This window comes from Emydura macquarii, unplaced genomic scaffold (assembly GCF_026122565.2).
Source record: "Emydura macquarii macquarii isolate MOO-44397 ecotype Brisbane River unplaced genomic scaffold, CSIRO-AGI_Emac_v2 contig_1253, whole genome shotgun sequence".
NCBI classification, from domain to species: Eukaryota; Metazoa; Chordata; order Testudines; family Chelidae; genus Emydura; species Emydura macquarii.
Genome location: NW_027131390.1, coordinates 42126910 through 42144910, shown reverse-complemented (window position 1 = coordinate 42144910; position 18001 = coordinate 42126910). Strand labels below are relative to the sequence as shown.

The window sequence follows — 18001 nt, the reverse complement described above, 5'->3', positions numbered from 1 at the left end:
CTGAACTTGTGCTGAGCAAGCCTGCCCCTCTGTGTTCAGCCATGCAGCAGTCACGCTGACAGGTGCATGGATGCTAGGTACGGATGCAGCAGACAGCTGTGGTCCTGGAGCAGAAGGTCTGGCCAAAGTGGCAGTTCCAGCAGGGTTGCTGTTGAAAGCTCCAGCAGGGTGCTGAACCAGTGCTGTCGTGGCCACACCGGGGCTATCAAAATCATGTTCGCCCTGTCTCGTTTGATCTTCAGTTGGACCCTGTGAACCAATGGTACTAGTGGGAAGGCATACAGCAATGTCCTTGCCCATGTGAGCAGGAAGGCGTCTGACAGAGAGCCTCTGACAATCCCGCAGATGGAGCAGAACTGGTGGCACTTCCTGTTCTGTCTGGACACGAACAGGTCCACTTGAGGAGTCCCTCACCTTTGGAAAATCATGCTGGCAACCTCTGGGTGGAGTGACCACTTGTGACGAGATGAAAAGGGTGGGCTGAGGAGATCCGCTAAGGCATTCCTGGCCCCTGGAAGACGTGAGGTCATGATATGAATGTCGTTCTGCACACAAAAATCCCACAAGTGAAGGGCTTCTTGTCACTAGGCTGATGAACGGGTTCTGCCTTGCTTGTTGATATAAGACATTGCGGCAGTATTGTCCATTAGGACTTGGACTGTTCTGTCTGTCAGGTAGGGAAGGAACACCCCAAATCTGAAGCATCAGAGACCAGCATCTCTGAGGGGGATAGTCCTTCTAAAAGTACTCCTTTAAGTTCTAATTGAGGGTCTGTCCACCAAGTGAGGGATGATAGGATGAGCAGTGGGATTGTGACCAAACAGTCCAAACTGTGTCTGCTGGGGGCACAGACTGACACTAACCACGACTGCAGTGGTCTGAGACACAGATGCGCATACCGGACAACGTAAGTGCAGGCTGCCATGTGGCCCAGCAGCTTGATGGGTGTCCTGGCAATTGTGAGATGGTGGGTTCAAACATGTGAAATGAGGTCTGACATGTCTCGGAACCTGAGATCTGGGAGGCATGCCCTGGCCTGGGGGGGGGTCGAGGACTGCACCTATAAATTCTATCTGCTGGACCAGGGACAGAGTTGACGTCTGCTCATTCGTGAGCAGGCCCAGACACTGGCAGATGGCCAGATCCGTACCAGATCGATGCTTCGTTGAATCTGAGCTTGCAACCTGCTTCTGATGAGCCAGTCATCCAGGTTGGGGTAGATCTGCACCCTCAACATCTCAGGTAAGCATCCATCACTGCCATGCATTTTGTGAATTCCCCAGGGGTAGATGAATGGCCAAAAGATAGCACTGTGAATTGATAATGGGGCGGGTCCATCACGAACCGGAGGAATCTTCTGTGACTGGGGAAGATTGGGATGTGAAAACAAGCATCGCAAGTCGAGGGTGGCATAGCGGTCCCCTGGATCCAATGAAGGGATGATGGAGGTTAGGGAGACCACACGAAACTTCAGCCTCTTGAAATGTCTGCTGAGGCGCGCAGATCCAGGATAGGTCTGAGGCCTCCCTTGGCCTTCAGGATAAGAAAGCAATGGGCATAAAACATTTTTCCCCTCATGACTTGAGGGACTTCCTCCATGGCCCTCACCTGAAGGAAGGTTTCAACCTCTTGGACGAGAAGTTGCTCATGAAAAGGGTCCCTGAAGAAGGATGGGCAAGGGGGAAACTGAAGAGAACCGAAGGCTGTAACCATTTGATATGATGTTGAGGACCCAATGATCCAATGTAACTTGTGCCCATCCAGGAAAGAAAAGACAGGCGATTGAGAAATAAATGGGGACATAGATCCTGAAGGGAATCTGGGATGCCATCCTCGGGCACACCCTTAAAATGACTGTCACAGCCCACTTGGGTGGCATGTGGGGGCTGCGTCATGGAGGAGGCAGGGGCAGGGCGACGATGTTTAATGCCCCCTCTCTCTCTTCCTCCCCTCTTATAGAAACCACGCTGTGGCAGGCCCGAGATTCTAGGCTGTTGCAGCGGAGGATGGAATTGCTTCTGGGAGGCTTGCGGGAAGTACATCCCGGTCTCTTGTGGGAGAGAGTCCCTGAATTTAGCCATCGAGTTCAACATGGCAAAAATCTCCGGTAGCCATGCACGTGGGCGAGCACACACCTAACATGGAATTGACATGAGCAAGCATTTGATGAAGAAGCTGGCCTGAGGGATACTTGTGGCGGACTCCCAGAGCACAAGTCCAGTGGGGCTGCGTCCACATTGCAGAGCAATAGGGCTTGAACCCTGTATCCCAGCTTGATTCAGGCTTGGACCCTACACCCCGTGGAGTCCTGGAACTGAGCCCTAGGTTAGCATGATGTGTGTAGATGGAAGGGCAGGGATAGGCTTTAGCCTGAGTTCAAACTCTGGGCTTACATTTCAGTGTAGATATTTTTCCTTCAGACAACTTCATGCTTTCTTTCAGGTTATGCATGGGAAGAGCTCCCCGTGTAATTCCACAAAGACATTTCATTGTCCTCTTTCAAATCCCTCCTTGAGACTTGCTTCTGCCATTACACCTACAAAACACTTAAGTAGGCAGCTGATGTGCTGTGCCCCCGTTAATTACACTAATCATAATGGTATCACTGTGATCTTGTGCATACACCCTCCCCATCTGTTTTCTGTATTCACCTGTCTCATCTTACATTTACATTGTAAGTTCTTCACAGCTGGGATCATTTTTGGGGGGTATGGGGGGGTACACATACATTGTCTTGCACAACAGGGCCCTGATTCCTAACTGGGTCTTCAGGCATTACTGCAACTCAAATAATAAATAATATTCACAAAATCCTGTCCACATGTTCACTACAAGCAACCATATTTTGCTGACCTCAGGGTATTTCTGAGAGTTGTGTTCACAGTGACCTGAACCTGGGAATAGGATAACAGGGAAGACAGATTAGCTTGATATTTTTCCCCCAGTGATGTTAAATGAGAGGTTACTCAGCCTGCACTGTAGGAGCCTTGAAAGAGTATATTGCCTACATGCAGGAATGTATTCATTATACTTATATCAAAAGCTTCTCACTGTATTTTATTGCAGCTTTAAATAATCACTACATCATGACAAAGCACGGTTAATACAAAGGGACTTCAGTATGGCCCTGGGGTAGCTGCATTCTAATAGTTAAATCCCACTGTAAGCATTCCCTTGTGACACATAAGCTAGTAGGATATAGAGACGCTTGGGCTCCCAAAGAATAGACTACATCACAACACTTGATCTGAGGGATGGTTTATTTAAACACAGCTAATTTAACTGTCATAAATGACTAATGAGGTAATATCTTTTATTGGCCCAACTTCTTCAGGTATAAAGGTATTACTGCACCCACCTTCTCTCTCTAATATCCTGGGACCTATAAAACCACTGCATACATAAATTACTAACAGCATTTATGGGGGATCCACTGTGTCATGTGGCTGATAGACTAATGCAGAGTCTATGCTCTTCTGGGGAACTTTAATGAAATAATATCAGCAATGATTATGATTGGTTTGGTCTTAAAATGATAAGATTTTTTTTACACCATTTGTGATGATAAAAGGTAACTTTATTCAGGTTATGGAACTATTTAATAGAATTTGTTTCTAGCAAAAACCATGCAGAATTGCTTCTTTCTCAGAGCCAGTGAACTTTTTTGATAGCGCAAAGATGGGAGTTTTTTGTAAGTGATCCCACTTAGCAAAAACTCTATTTAATAATCTGTCCACTTTTGCCATGCATCAAATAAATGAAGTGGAATACAAAACATAACATCTGTTTCTTTCTCTGACTCTTTAACATAGGGGTCAAGTTCTAACCAAATATATTTAGGAAGTCTTTTTAGGAATTTGTTAGGCTGAATGCAGCTAATCAAGACAGCAAAAACTGTGTGTATTTCCCAGGTGACCTCTTTGTTTGACCTGAAAAATTTGTATATTATTTTAAGTGCTTTCACCACATAGCTTTTGCATTTGTAGATTTAACCTTATTTTTCTAACACTAATTTCAAGAAAGCATATGTATGTTTGTGAGGGTGGGCATGAAAAGTACTTCACATGAAACTATGTAATGAATAAATAAGTTTGTGCAGTCAGATGACTACTCCAGAGTGTCATTGGACTTTTTTAGTATTTTGGAGTAAAATGGCCAATGTAAAATTATATTTTACACTGTGATGTATTATGAACTCTTGCATGCTTTCACATACCATTGTATATGTATTTCTTCTGGATATTTTTTAGTTTGATGAAAGACAAATTAAATAACTGAAATGACAATTTGGAGAAAAATGGTCAAAACTCAGTCTGATGCAGCTTCCGTGCAGATTTCAGATTTAGACATAGCACAAATATCTATGCAAGTTCTCCTGATTGTGGTGGCCTTTGATCCTATGGCACATAGGATGCTGCTCACCTACCTACAGGACATGGAAAGTATAATCAGCTTTTCAAATAGATCCCACAGAGTAGTAAATAAGTACCTACTCTTCTTATCCAAGAAGAATTGGTTTGCACAGTCTCACAGGGATAAATCCTATCACTTTTCTTATTCAAGATCTATGTGAGGTCACTAAGGGTATGTCTATGGTAGAATTAACCTGGGCTCTTAGCCTAAACCTCCCTACTGTCCACACAGAAAACCTCTGATCTGGGATTAAACCCTGGAGAGTTTACCCAGCTGGTGGTGTGGTTAGTGTCTAAACTCCTCTAACCTCGAACTGTAATCAGTCCAATTTGCCATGAAGATGTAGGCTATGTGACTTGAGGGCTGATAGTCCTCCAGTGCTCTTCCTACAATCCCCCCTAAAGGACAGACAAGTTCTCCTGCAATTAACATAACTGACTGTGAAAGAATCCAAAAGCATCTCAGCACAAAGAACCATGAGAATATGTCACAAGACACACTCGGGCGAGTACCAAACAGTGAGGACACAGTAACGTGGGTAGGACTTTACAGTGAGGATGCATGCACCTGGGCTAGCCAGCCTGGGTTCTTAGACCCAGGTGTCAACCACCCAAGTTAACTAGGCAGTGTAGCTATAGCTTAAGAGAGATGAGACATTCCCCATTAGCTCCAATGTCTCCACAGTGTGTCAGACACACAGTCGTATCACCTTCAGCATATGGACCCTGCAATTCCTCTAATGACAGTGCCTGCGTGAAGACATTTTTAATACTACATTTTGCACCACACATTTGATTTCTTAATTCCTCAAATTAAGGTAAATGCTTTCCTGAAATTCAATACCCTCTCATACTGCTATATTAGTGAACCCCATCCTTCAAGCAATTGTCACTGCTAATCAAGCACCCTTAATCTCCCACTCAATCAGTTCTTCCCTATGGTGGGGAAAATAAAGGCTTCCTTTTCTGGATCTTAAAGATGTCTCTGATATAATTTGAAAATCAGTAGTGATAAAGACCCAGTACAATAGCAGGCTGCTGTTCAGAGGTCACGTGATACATCAGCAAGAGAGTCAATGTAGTATTGGGCTACATACAACAAGTACATGAGTGTTATGGACGAGGACATTTGCAATCTCTTGCTATACTGCATAGGTGAGACAGCACCCGTAACAGAATACCAATGTAGATTAAATGTTGAGAAATCCACAAAGAGCAAGAAAAATAAACAAGGGATGAATGGATTGTTTTATGAAGATTAAAGATATATAGCATGACTAAATGACGACTGAAGAGGGATACAAATACCATGTGCATTTGAAAAAGAGTGAATGGCCAGAAGGGAGCAGATTTGGTCATTATAGTTTAAGGGAATTTAATTAGGAGAAATAGAACAAAATGATTCAAAAAGATTTAGGGTGATTACCAAAAAAAAGTCTTCTGACAGTGAAATCGATTAGGTATTGTAGAGCTTCCCAAATGAAATGGATAAAGTCCCATTTCTTACCTTGACAGGACAATATACAGAACAATCCTGCCCAGGCAGAGAAATGAACTCAATGACCTAATAGCAGTTTCCCCAAACCTAGTTTCTCAGATTTTATGATTGAACAGCACCATCTAGTTACAGATCTAGGAATGGTAACATGTGGACAGAAAATAATCCAATACAAGTTCAATGCATACTGCTGGTAACTAATTACATAGAACTGCAGAGCAGAATGTCACTCTCTCATCCCTTCCATTCTCTGAGCATTTGTATACAGATAGAGCTCATTCCTGCCAGTGCATATTAAATTAACAGTCTTATTAGTTTAAGAGGAACTATATACTTTATATATAAAAACTTCCACTAAAACTGGCTGTTAATAATAGACTTTACTGTAAGAACCAAAGGTGGCTAGAATTTTTGTATACTCAGTATTGGTCTAGATTGGGGTAGTCTATTTTTTAACCAGATCCAAATTTCTTAGTCAAGGTATAGTTAAGGTCAAGACCTCAGAGAAATATTTTTCACGCCGCAAATGTCCCTGTTCAAACAAACACATACAGTGCTGTGTATTAGTAATATATTTTTAGTACATTAAATGAAAAATAAAATCAAACTACCGTATAAATTAAACATACTGGTCAAACCTTTGAATGTTGTGTCAAAATAAAACAGTAAGCCGGTCCACTCTTCTTCAAATGAACGGTTTTCGGTGCTAACTTCCCTATTTTTTGCTGCCATGTTTAAACACTGTGCTGTTATATGTCAAAAGCATCAGAGGTGGGACTACAGCTTTCAACCGTGTAAATGAGCCTGTGAGTGTACAGTAGAAAATGTAATTTTTTTAAAGAGGAACATACACAATTTTTATTGGTGGAACTGATGATAGCTCAAATCAAGCAAATAAGGAATTAAGGCAAAACAGTCAATCATTATTTCACAGTACAATGGACTGGAGATAACACTAAGAATGAGAAGGTAAAAATAACAAACAAACAAACAAAAAGTAAATACATTGATGTCACAGTCTGTTCAAAAGTATCCGGTGGTCTAGATTTTGCCTTTAGTCCGCCTATTGACTACCCCTATCTAGATAATACTTAGCCCTGCTTTGAGTGTAGGGGAATGGACTAGATAACCTCTTGAGATGCCTTCCAAGCCTACACTTATATGAATCTATATTTGTAATGCAATGTATTTTAAAGTAGAATAAAGAGGCGTTTGACACAGCAAAGTCTTTGGAGACATGAAGCAGCATCAGAGAACCAATATCTGACTATACTTTATAAGATTAATAGTATCCTAAAATCCTGTTTTGTTTAGCAGCCCACAAAAACTGTTGCTGGGCAACAGGATGCTGCTATACAAATGCCCGAAGGACCATTAAGACTAAAATCAAAACATTACAGCTATGCCAACATACAGTGCATGCTTCCTTAGTTCCCAATTGAAGTAGTATTATAACTAGAGAAGCTTGAAATTGATAAAACTCATCTGGCTTCTCTTGTTGCAAAGACTCTCTCGATAAATTCAACCTACTTCAATTATAGGGCTCTGACCAGAGTCTAATTGGACAGTTACATTTGAGAAGTAGCAAAGGGAAAGATGTCACTATCTTTTTGAGACTTGCTTCTTTTCCTCCTTCTCTCTCCTGTCTTTTTTGCATTTTCCTGCAAATGATGAAAATAAAGTATAGCACATAAAAAGGAGAATGGAAACAAAGACAAAAACAGAATGAAAAAAGGGAGGAAGGCTGAGACTGATATGGAAAGCTTGACAAAATTTGATAGGCACAAAGATGAATTTAAGAAAGCAAGGGTAATAATGGGAAGAAAAAACAATGCAAGGATGAAAGAGAGGTCACTACTGAAACATTTGTCATTCACAAATCTTTGGAGCCCATTATCACATTACCTTCTCTGTAGACTTTGGTGACTGCTGTGATGTCTCATAATCTCTCTTTGTTTCCAAGATTCTTTTTACAAGACCACCTGTTGAAGATCAATATTTCTCTTAGAGTTGGTTACTGACACTAAAACACTGTTGTAAATAATCTGAAAACTAATCTAAAGCCTGATCACTTAATTCTGTTCAATGAAAACTGATCTTAGACCAGCATTAACTGTATTCTAGTAAATTAGTCTATCCCATCTCTATATGATGTCATGACAGTGTAATGGCAAGTATATTACACAGCACAACTAGAGAAGAGGTCAGGGAAAGGAAAGAAATCAAGTCAGGTCATAAAATCATAATAAAGGCCTACTGGGCTTTATTCATCTTCCTAAGGAACGTACCAAGGTCAGTCAGACTTTTGCTCCTCATCTAAACTCCTAAGTTGAACCCATTCGTTTGGTGATCAAAGCAAGGACAAAGGTTTTATGAGAGGAGCCACATCCAACTGTGCTTGGCTGGAGGGTAATGGACAGGAGAAGGATAAAATGGGAACATCCAAAAGGACACCATCTTCAAACCAATTACTTTTGTCAAACAAACTACCTCATGTATTAACAGTATATCCAAAAGACTACTATGCTAGCCTTTGAACTGCTAACCTAAAGGCAACCTGAACAAGCCAAAGTAGGCTGTAGCTGTTAAATTAAATTTTATATAGGTTTGTTTTTAGAAATAAATCTGTACTTAATTTAAATAAAAAACTGGATTTCCATGTATTTAAAGTACATATATAAATCAGTTTTTAACCACACTGCCTAGCTGTTCCTAGGATTTCTGTGGGACTTCCCCTTTGGGCCCCTAGTTCTCTCTAACTAGAAGGTCATTACTCGTTTCATACCTCACTGGAGTTTACAAGCTGCACCTTCAAAATAAGTCAGCAGAATTTACGCAGCAGCTTTAGGCAAGGTTCTAAACTCTTACTAACAGGATGCATTAACAGATCTGTATCTCTACCTGGATTGTAGATCCTGCTACCCTGTTACAATAAGACCAGGTTGCTTTTGCTAAATAGCTTATTTCTGTGGTTTTGTTTTTTTAAAGTCGTTGCATAAGTTAGAAGTACATACCTGCAGACTCATTTATGCAAAATCAAAACACGATCAAGAAATGTTATTCCTATTATATCTAAAACTCTTTTACATCCTGTGTAGAGTAAGAACCACAGATGAACAGAGAAAAGCCAGAGACACTTACCATGCTTCTCATCACCATCTAGTTCCACTACTGGCTCCTTCATAAGAAAAAGTAAGAGCTTTTGATTATAAGGAAGCTTACACTGCTGTGATCTAAAGCACGCATGCATCTCAAATAAGAAACAACTCAGATAAACAAATATTGGACAGCATTAACGGAACACCGAACACAAATTTGAACAAAAATGCTGGGTTTTGTTTTTGTTTTTTGGGTTTTTTTTGTTATATCAACTTACCATTTCCATTTCTGGCATTTCAGGTAGCTGTGGTGCTGCCTCCACCACAAACTGATCATCCTCGTCATCAGAATTCTGTCTGTCTATGATCACGTTTGAGACTGCTTTACCGCTGCCATTCCTGAAAGAAAGACAATGGAAATTTAAACTATACAGAAATTTTGACCAAATATTGTCCATGACTGAAGAGAACATACTTCTCTCGCTCTACTATAGGAGAATCACCTTCTAATCTAATTTATGCCATTTTAATTGTAGCCCAACTTTAATTTACAGTCTATAAGTATCTCCATAGGGAACAAATATTTAATACCCGGCTCTTCAATCTACCAGAGAAACAGCCAATAGCTGGAAGCTGAAACTAGATAAATATAGACTGGAAGAAAGGTGAAAATTCTTAACGGTGAGAGTAATTAACCAAGAGTTGTGGTGGATTCACCAACACCGACATTTTTTCAATCAAGACTGGATGTTTTTCTAAAAGATCTGCCCGAAGAATTGTTTTGGGAAATTCTATGGCCTGCTTTATGCAACGCTGTGGTAGCTGTGTTGGTGCCAGGATATTGAGAGAGACAAGGTGGGTGAGATAATATCTTTTACTGGACCAACTTCCGTTGGTGAGAGAGAGAAGCTTTCGAGCTTACACAGAGCTCTTCTTCAGGTTTGGGAAATTTACTCAGAATTGGGAATACATAAATCAGAGGTACTGGCCAAGCAATCAGGTTTTACTTCAAGTGGTTAAAGACATTCTTCTCAGGTGTGTGCGTGCCCAGCACGCCCAAGTTGGAGAATTTGCCTAGCAGTAACCATGGGGGCAGCACTTATGCCCTTTTTGTCAGTGCCCCTCCAATTGCTATGTAAGGACTGCAGCATTCCCTTCAGTTCCTTCCCCCTACCAGCAGCTAGCGGTTAGTGTGACTTTACCTCACACTTGCCTTCACTGTTTTCTGTATATACAGTAAAACCTGCCTTAAAGATCACCTCTACAGAGTGACTAACTGTCTTGAGTGACTACTTGCAGAGGCCCTGGAATGTTTTTCCCCTATAATTTAACTATGAAGAAACAGAAGAGTGATGACCTGTCATCTGCGACCAGCGACCACATTTTCTTACTCTCATCCATAAAAATAAACTTGTAGAAGAAACCGATCTTCCTTACTTCCCTGCTGCTGCTGGCAGGGGTGCTGCTTTCATAGCTGGACGCCTGGCCAGTAGCTGTTGCTATATGGTGTGCAAACCTTTGAAGAAAGACCACCTTTTAAAAGTGACCACTTTTGCTAAGTCCCATCATGAATGCTTGTTCTTGGCAGGTTTCACTGTAGTTAGTAATAGTACCCTTTAGTTTGTCGTAATTAGATAGGTAGTTTTTCCCTCTGGGATGTTCTCACTGGAGTTTAAACATTGTCCTTTGTGTGGTGTAGCTATTGCTAACAGCTACACTCACATTAATATGCCTCAGGGAAGGGCACATTAAGGAAAACTGCTTCATCTCTAAATCCTTAAGAATTAAGATTTAAGATTAAAGCAACAGCTTCTTGAGCAGGCGGGAGGCTTGCCTCTGTAACTGGAACCATCAAGGTTGTGTCAGGCTCCTAAAAAAAAGCACCTCAGCTGATAATGAATTGGGACTTCTTGTGTGAGCTCAGATATCTCATCCGGAAAGAAGAGGGAATGCACTCTTTTTCATCAGGTCCACCAAGAAAAAGAATCCAGAAAATGGACTGGGGGCATTCCAGAGCTCAGGGAGATTTGTTTTCTCTGTAGGGAAAGTATCAACTAGCACTGTGAGTCTGCAGATATGTGGGATAGAGCTCGGCTGTCAACCCTGTCAACAGTTCCATTGCATGACCAGGAGTACGCCATACTGTCAACTCTGGTACTGCCTTGGGGGCATCCGAGGAGTCGAGTATCGAAGACAGATGGCAGCATCATCAGTTTTCACACCGAATGCGTACCAGACAACAGCAAATTTGGTGTGCCTGTCTGTCCCTGACTTACTACTTATTCAGGAACAATTGAGTACATTAGTGTTATCTGTGGTGTCCTCAGTTCCCCCTGAACTGGGGGGCAGAATTATTGTTATTACCAGCACTGTCTTCCACACCGCAGTTTACCTATGGTGCAGAGGTGTAGTCATCTTCCTCCTTGGCACCAAGGGTGTCGCTAATGGGGACAGAATCTTTGGTACAGACATTGATTATATAATGTAGTCTGTATCTGCAGGCCTGGGACCAGCTTCGTTTTTGGTACCGATGCCTGCTCCAGAGCCAAGTATGAGTGTGAGGTTGGTACCATTCCAGAAGCCATTGACTCTTCCTTCGGCACCAATGACAACATCAGGTCGTAACACAGATGATGCAGGGCTTTTGGTGGTCCCATCAGAAGCAGGTCCCCTGCTGCCATCAGACTACCTGGTGAGGATTTCACAGTGGAGCTTGGAGGCATCTCCCTTCTCTTTCCCCTCCCACTTTCAATCTTGAAGGTTATCAAGTCGATGGGAATCATTGTGAGTACTGGGATCGGTACCATTCCCATCAAAGAGACAACTGCTCCTGACCTAGTTCTTATTGGCCACCAATGCCATATCCTTATCTGCAATGGCCTCCATGGAATCCCTGGGAAATTCCTCAGTTAGCTAAGTCCCAGTCATCTGCTCACTTTACAGCATGACCACCTGTACCGTTGGTAGCAACCCACCAGGAACCATCGGTCCTGCAGTCACTGGCAGAGGCAGTTCCATCAGCACTGGAGTGTCCTAAACCTGATTGTCGGAAGCTATCCCACAAGGGATTCTGTTTGACCCACCTCCATCTTCCTCCTTGTCACCAGACAACATAATGGTTCCAGAGTCCTCATCTTCAGTACTGGAGGATTTCAGGATCTTCTCAGAAGCACAGCATCAGCCTTAGGTATTCAAGCCAAGTTTGTTCAGGGAAAAAAAAACCCACCCTTAAATTGGTGGATATCCTCCAGCCCTGGTTCCTAAGAGAGAATTACTCCCTATAAATGAAGTGATATTACAGCCTCCTAAATTGCAGGGAATACCCTGGTTTTGTTAATGCTCACAACAAAACTCACTGACAAAAGATACTACGAGCCTATGCAGAGTTTTGAATGTTTTCTCTTATCCAGCTCCAAATTCCCTGGTTGTGATGGCAGCAAATGAGTGAGACAGAAAGAGGAGATATAAGTTTATGCCTAAAGAAAGACAATAGAAAAGGCTAGATTTGATGGGGAGGTAGGACTTCATCCTTGTAAATGCATATTGCCAACTAGCAAGCTCTGTAGTCAAGGTATGATTTTGTGAACTGGGACACTATGTCCAAATTTGTGGATAAGTTACCAGAATCCTCCAGAGAGGAGTTCAAAGCCTTCGTTACAGAAGCCCGTTTAGTGGCCAAGACATCCTTACAGTCAGCTTCTGGGTCTAACTTTAGCTAAACTGCCCTTCCTCGCCTACCTTTGAGTGGACAATCTATTTGACTTGCATTTTGAAAGCGTGACTCCACTTGTGATCATCATATCCCAGTGCCATCTACTCAGGTACAGGTTCCACAGTGTTCAGGAGGCAATAACTATGGATAGATAGGTCCTAACCATTATGGGATTAGGTCATGTGATTCAGTTCCTATCCATGTCTCCCACCTATCCCCCTACCCTATCCTTTTTCAGGGACCCCTCTTGCAAGTCATTGCTTTTGTGGCATGTACAAATGCTGTGTGCCCTGGGGGGGCTATAGAGCAGGTTCCTCATCATCTTTGCAGAAAAGGAGGTTAGTCCCCATACTTCTTGACCCCCATGTCCAAAGGAAGAATGACACCTATCTTTGATATCCAGGATCTCAACGAATTCATCAAGTACATTTTTCCCATGCCAATGGTTCCAGACAATTCAGCATCTTCATTAGGATCACCAATCCCATTCTTCTAATATGATCCTGGTATGCCTGAAGTTAGTGGACCACATGGCCGCATACACGTACATGGTGCAAGAGGCGAGACTGCACCTTAGACTAACTTTAGCCATCAATGAAGAGGACTATCACCCACATGGCCAGCCACTACTGTCTGACTGCCCCCAAAGATACATGATTCATTACAACTGTAGACAGAACACAATGTGTATCAGAAAGTCTCCTCTGCCCAGCCTCCACCAACCTGTAGCTGCTGATGCCTCCACAATAAGTTGGGAAGCACACCTGGGAATGTTACAACTTCAGGGTTTGTGATCAGAACAGGAAGCTTCCTGTTAGACCAACATGCTGGAAATTCGAGCAATATACACCTGTCGGGCTTTTCAGAATCACTTCCAGGAGGCAGCGATTCATTTTCTTACAGACTACACTACTGCAAGGATGAATGAGTAGGAGGGGGCAAGCTCAACCCATCTTTACCAAGAGCAATAAAGTTCTGGCATCTCTGCATCAAGGAAGATATTATACCCATGGCAGCTTACTTGCCAGGCTCTCAGAACCAACTGGCCAAGCACCTCAACAGGACTTTCTTAGACAATCACAAATGGTCCCTAAAGACCAGTGTGCTGAGGTCCAGTCAATCAATCTATTTGTGACAAAGGATAACAGGAAATGTCAGTTCTGTTCCTAAGCAGGACTCAGCCTCTTACCAAAACTTGTTAACAACTGAATTGTAGAAGAGACCTAATATATGCCTTTTCTCCTATCCCTCTAATCCCTCAGGTTACCATTGTGCTCAAACTGGAACTTGTCAAACTGATTCTGATTGCACCAACATGGCCAAAGCCATGTTGGTTTTCTGACCACACTATTGGCTCAACCTCATAAGCCTCTACCCTTTTCTTCGCAACCTGCTGACTCAACATCACAGCCAGGTTGTTCATCTGGCACTGAGCAGTCTAAACTCATTGTCTGGATGATGCGTGGTTAGATGAGGAGAAGGGGCAATTCTTGGAAGCAGATAGGGAAACTTTGCTTAGTAGTAGGAAACCAGCTACAAGGTCCACCTATTTGTCTAAACAGAAACAATTTTCAATTTGGGCAACATCCAAACAAATTCAGCCCACATCAGCTTGGACTCAGGAGATTTTTGGACTATTTGCTGCATTTGACATCTTCGGGCCTAGCTTTTAGCTCCCCAAAGGCTCATTTGACAAAGATCTCAGCTTTCCATCCTCCCATCCAAGGAAAGTCGGTATTCTCAAACCCTATGATAGTGAGGGTTTTTTAAGGTTATTGTGCCATTGTGGGACCTTAATAGAGGGCTGGAGGTGCTAACAGGTCTGCAGCTCAAGCCAACAGCAATACACTTATTGGGTCTCTTCTCACACCCGCAAGACAAGTGAGTAAGATACAAGCCTTAACAGCAGATCCTTGTACACTCAATTCTTCAATAACAAGGTGGCTTTAAGACCACACCCAAAACTTCTGTCCAAAGTGGTATCTCCGTTTCACCTTAATCAGGTTATTTACATACCCACATTTTTTCCCAAACCACATTCAAATGTGGATGAGCAACATCTACATACATCAAATGTCAGGCAGTGCTTAATATTCTATTTAGAAAGGATTAAATAGTTTTGTATATCACCTTAATTATTTATACCCTCTGCTGAGCAGGTGAAAGGACAACCGATCTCCACTCAGACTATTGCCAAGTGGATAACTGCTTGTATTACATAGGCTTATGAAGTTGCTCAGATGACGTTCTGTCAGCCATTATAGGTTCTTTCAACAAGACATCAAGTGACACTGATTGGATTTCTTAGCAATATCTCAATACTGAATATTTGCAGACCAGCAACATGGTCTTCCGTGCATACTTCTGCTAGACATCATGCTATCACTATGGCATTGAGATCAGATGAAAACTTTGGGAAGACAGTTCTGCAGTCACTATTTAAATAGACTCGGATCTCCACCTCCTGCTCAAACTGCTTGTGAGTCATCTGAACGGAATACATCAGATGGTTACTTACCTGTATCGTAACTGTTGTTCTTCAAGATGTGGGTGCAGACGTATTCCACAACTCAACATCCAATCCCTCAGCACTGAAGTCTGCAGCCTGGGGTTTCAGTGTGAAGAAACTGAGGAGGGGGTGGGGAGGTCAGGACAACACTGCCTTATATAGCATGGAAGAGGCTATAAAGGACAGGGCATGAGCGCCACCCCTATGGATAGTACTAGGCAAAATTCTCCAATTTGGATGTGCTGGGCACACATACCCCTAAGTGGAATACATGTCTGCACCCACATCTCAAAGAACAACAGTTACGATACAGGTAAGTAACTGCCTTTTATTTGGCCACAGAAATACATTTTTTTTCTTTTAACCACGAATTTGCTTTTTTGGATTACAGAAAGTTAGAATTCATATGCTTATCATTTTATTAAATAGGAAGAGTTTTAAAAAGCAGCTTCAGCATTTTGGGGTCATAGTCTATTCACTGCATACTTCACAGGTCTTTTCTAGGCCTACCTTAGATTATCAATATAAGATTTATTATTGCAGAGTTTACAACAGCTAACCATTTTATCTGCTTTTCAAAGCTTCTGATACTACAGTTTAGTTTCACTTTGTTCTGACAATACACTGGGTCTGCAGAAACGATAAGACCAGCATACCAAATCTTTAAATTTTCTAATCTGAGGACATGTGCAGTGTGTATATTTTAGCATCATTGTTATGGGTGAGTGTCATATGGCACACTACTTAATGATGTGATGGGATAATTAGGAATGTTTCTTCTGCATCACACATACACACGCGCATAGCCCTTACCTCTCTGGAAGTAAAACCTCTGTACTTTCTTGTCGTTTTATTCGTGGTGGAGCTGGCCTTGCACTATTGGGACGGGGTGGTCTTCTACAATAAACAAAAGATTTTTCATTTATAATTGCAAAATGAACTCCTAATACATGTCTATGGAACTTACTAGTTTAAAGGGAAACACAAACTGAACAATTTTACAAATCTTAAGTGTTGTGCCTATAACACAACTTATTTCCAGATATCTTAACAATAAGTAATGTAATCAGACTATGAAGCCATGTAGAGAATGTATTCCATAAATCAATACAAAATGATTTTTTGCACAATATGCTTTTGCATTCAAAGGCAATCCAAATCTTTTGCACCAGCTGAAAGTCTGGCACAGTGTGTCAATAATCTAACTATGATCTGGTGCACTATGTTTACCCTTGACTTTGAACTGCAACAGCTGCATCAAGTTCAGCATTAACAATACCCATCTCAATGTAAAAGGGCAAACTTGGTTTTGGATCCAACTACAAGCAAAAAGTTACTAACTTATTCCACAATTGTTTTTTTCCCCCAAGATGTATTGCACATGTCCATTCTATTCTTGATGTGTGTGTGCCCAGAGCACAGCTGTCAGAAATTTTTCCCTCAATGATACATCGGGGCAGCTCAAGGGCCCTCTGCAGATATAAAGGGTGAAGCCAACCTGATCCTGCTCAGTTCATTCTTGCCAGAAAAACTCCGATGCAGAGGGGTAGGAAGACGCGTCATGGAATGGACATACGCAACACATTTTGAAGAATAACAGTTATGGAACAGGCAAGGAGCTGTTTTTTCTTCAAGTGACTGCACAAGTGCATTCCAGACTTGGTGGCTCACATGTCATGAAAACAGATCGTGAAATCAGACCCTATTGGAACAACTGAAGGACAAGCATTATCTCTTGATTGCTGAGTGATGGCAGAATGGAAAAAATACACATTTGCAATGAAGATCATGATGCAGACTTACAAATGTCTGGGCTAAGCACTTGAGCCAGGAAAGTTGCAGAAGTCTCTTGCAGTCTTGTCCAATGTGTTGTCACACTGCTTGGGGGAGGGGGGGAAGGAGATCATTAGCCAAACTGTAGCACAAGAGAATATACAAGGCTATCCAAGATGATATTCTCTAAGAAGAAACTGGGAGCACCTTCATCCTGTCTGCAATCAACACAAAGAGCTGGGAAGATAAACGGAACTGCTTAGATCTGTCGAGGTATAATACCAATGCGCTCCTGACATCCAGAGCATGCAGACTTTCCCCATCTTTATTCAAGTGTGGTCTGGGGAAAGAACTAAGGTAGGTAAATCGCTTGGTTGATATGGAAGCTAGATACCACCTTTGAGACAAACTTTGCATGAGAATGCAGGTAAACTTTGTCTTTAAAGAAAACAGCATAAGGAGGGCCAGACATCAGAGCCTGCAGCTCACCTACCTAGCAGAAGTGATGGCCACCAAAGATGCTACCTTTATTGAAAGATGCAGTAAAGAGGTAGCTAAAGGCTTAAAAGGAGAACTCATTAGCTTTGACAACGCCCAATTTAGATTCCATCGAGGAATAGGATCTTGTACCTGAGGACAGATCTTTCCAAGCCTTTCAAAAATCTCATTGACATTCTATTAGAAAAGACAGAGCAGTTATCCACTTGAGGGTGGAAGAGTGAGATAGTTCCATCAAGATCCACCTAGCAGCTAACAGAACAAACCTTACTGTTTCAGGTACAAAATAGTCCAAAATATGCTGGATTGAAGAATACATCTGCAAAACTCCAAACTGATGAGACCAAATACAGACATGCTTACACTAAGCCCTGGTCTACACTTACCCAGCGATTCTGCGGCAGTCGACGGGAGTTACAAACATTGTGTTCAGATGGTGATGTTGATGGCTCGGTGAAAAGCTTAAGGCCAGCAAATCTTGTACAGTCCTGAGACACAATC

At 42.1% G+C, this 18001-nt stretch overlaps 1 protein-coding gene across 2 annotated transcripts in view; it reads right to left on the bottom strand.

The window, feature by feature from the left end:
- The window catches only part of TRAF3IP1 (TRAF3 interacting protein 1), a 96258-nt gene that overhangs the window by 23477 nt on the left and 54780 nt on the right, over positions 1-18001 (bottom strand). For both annotated transcript variants that reach the window (XM_067548624.1, XM_067548622.1), the window contains 4 exons: positions 16043-16126; positions 9287-9407; positions 9052-9088; positions 7816-7892 (listed from right to left, as the gene is read on the bottom strand). In XM_067548624.1, the coding sequence (XP_067404725.1) occupies positions 7816-7892; positions 9052-9088; positions 9287-9407; positions 16043-16126 (319 nt within the window). The remainder of the gene's footprint in view (positions 1-7815; positions 7893-9051; positions 9089-9286; positions 9408-16042; positions 16127-18001) is intronic.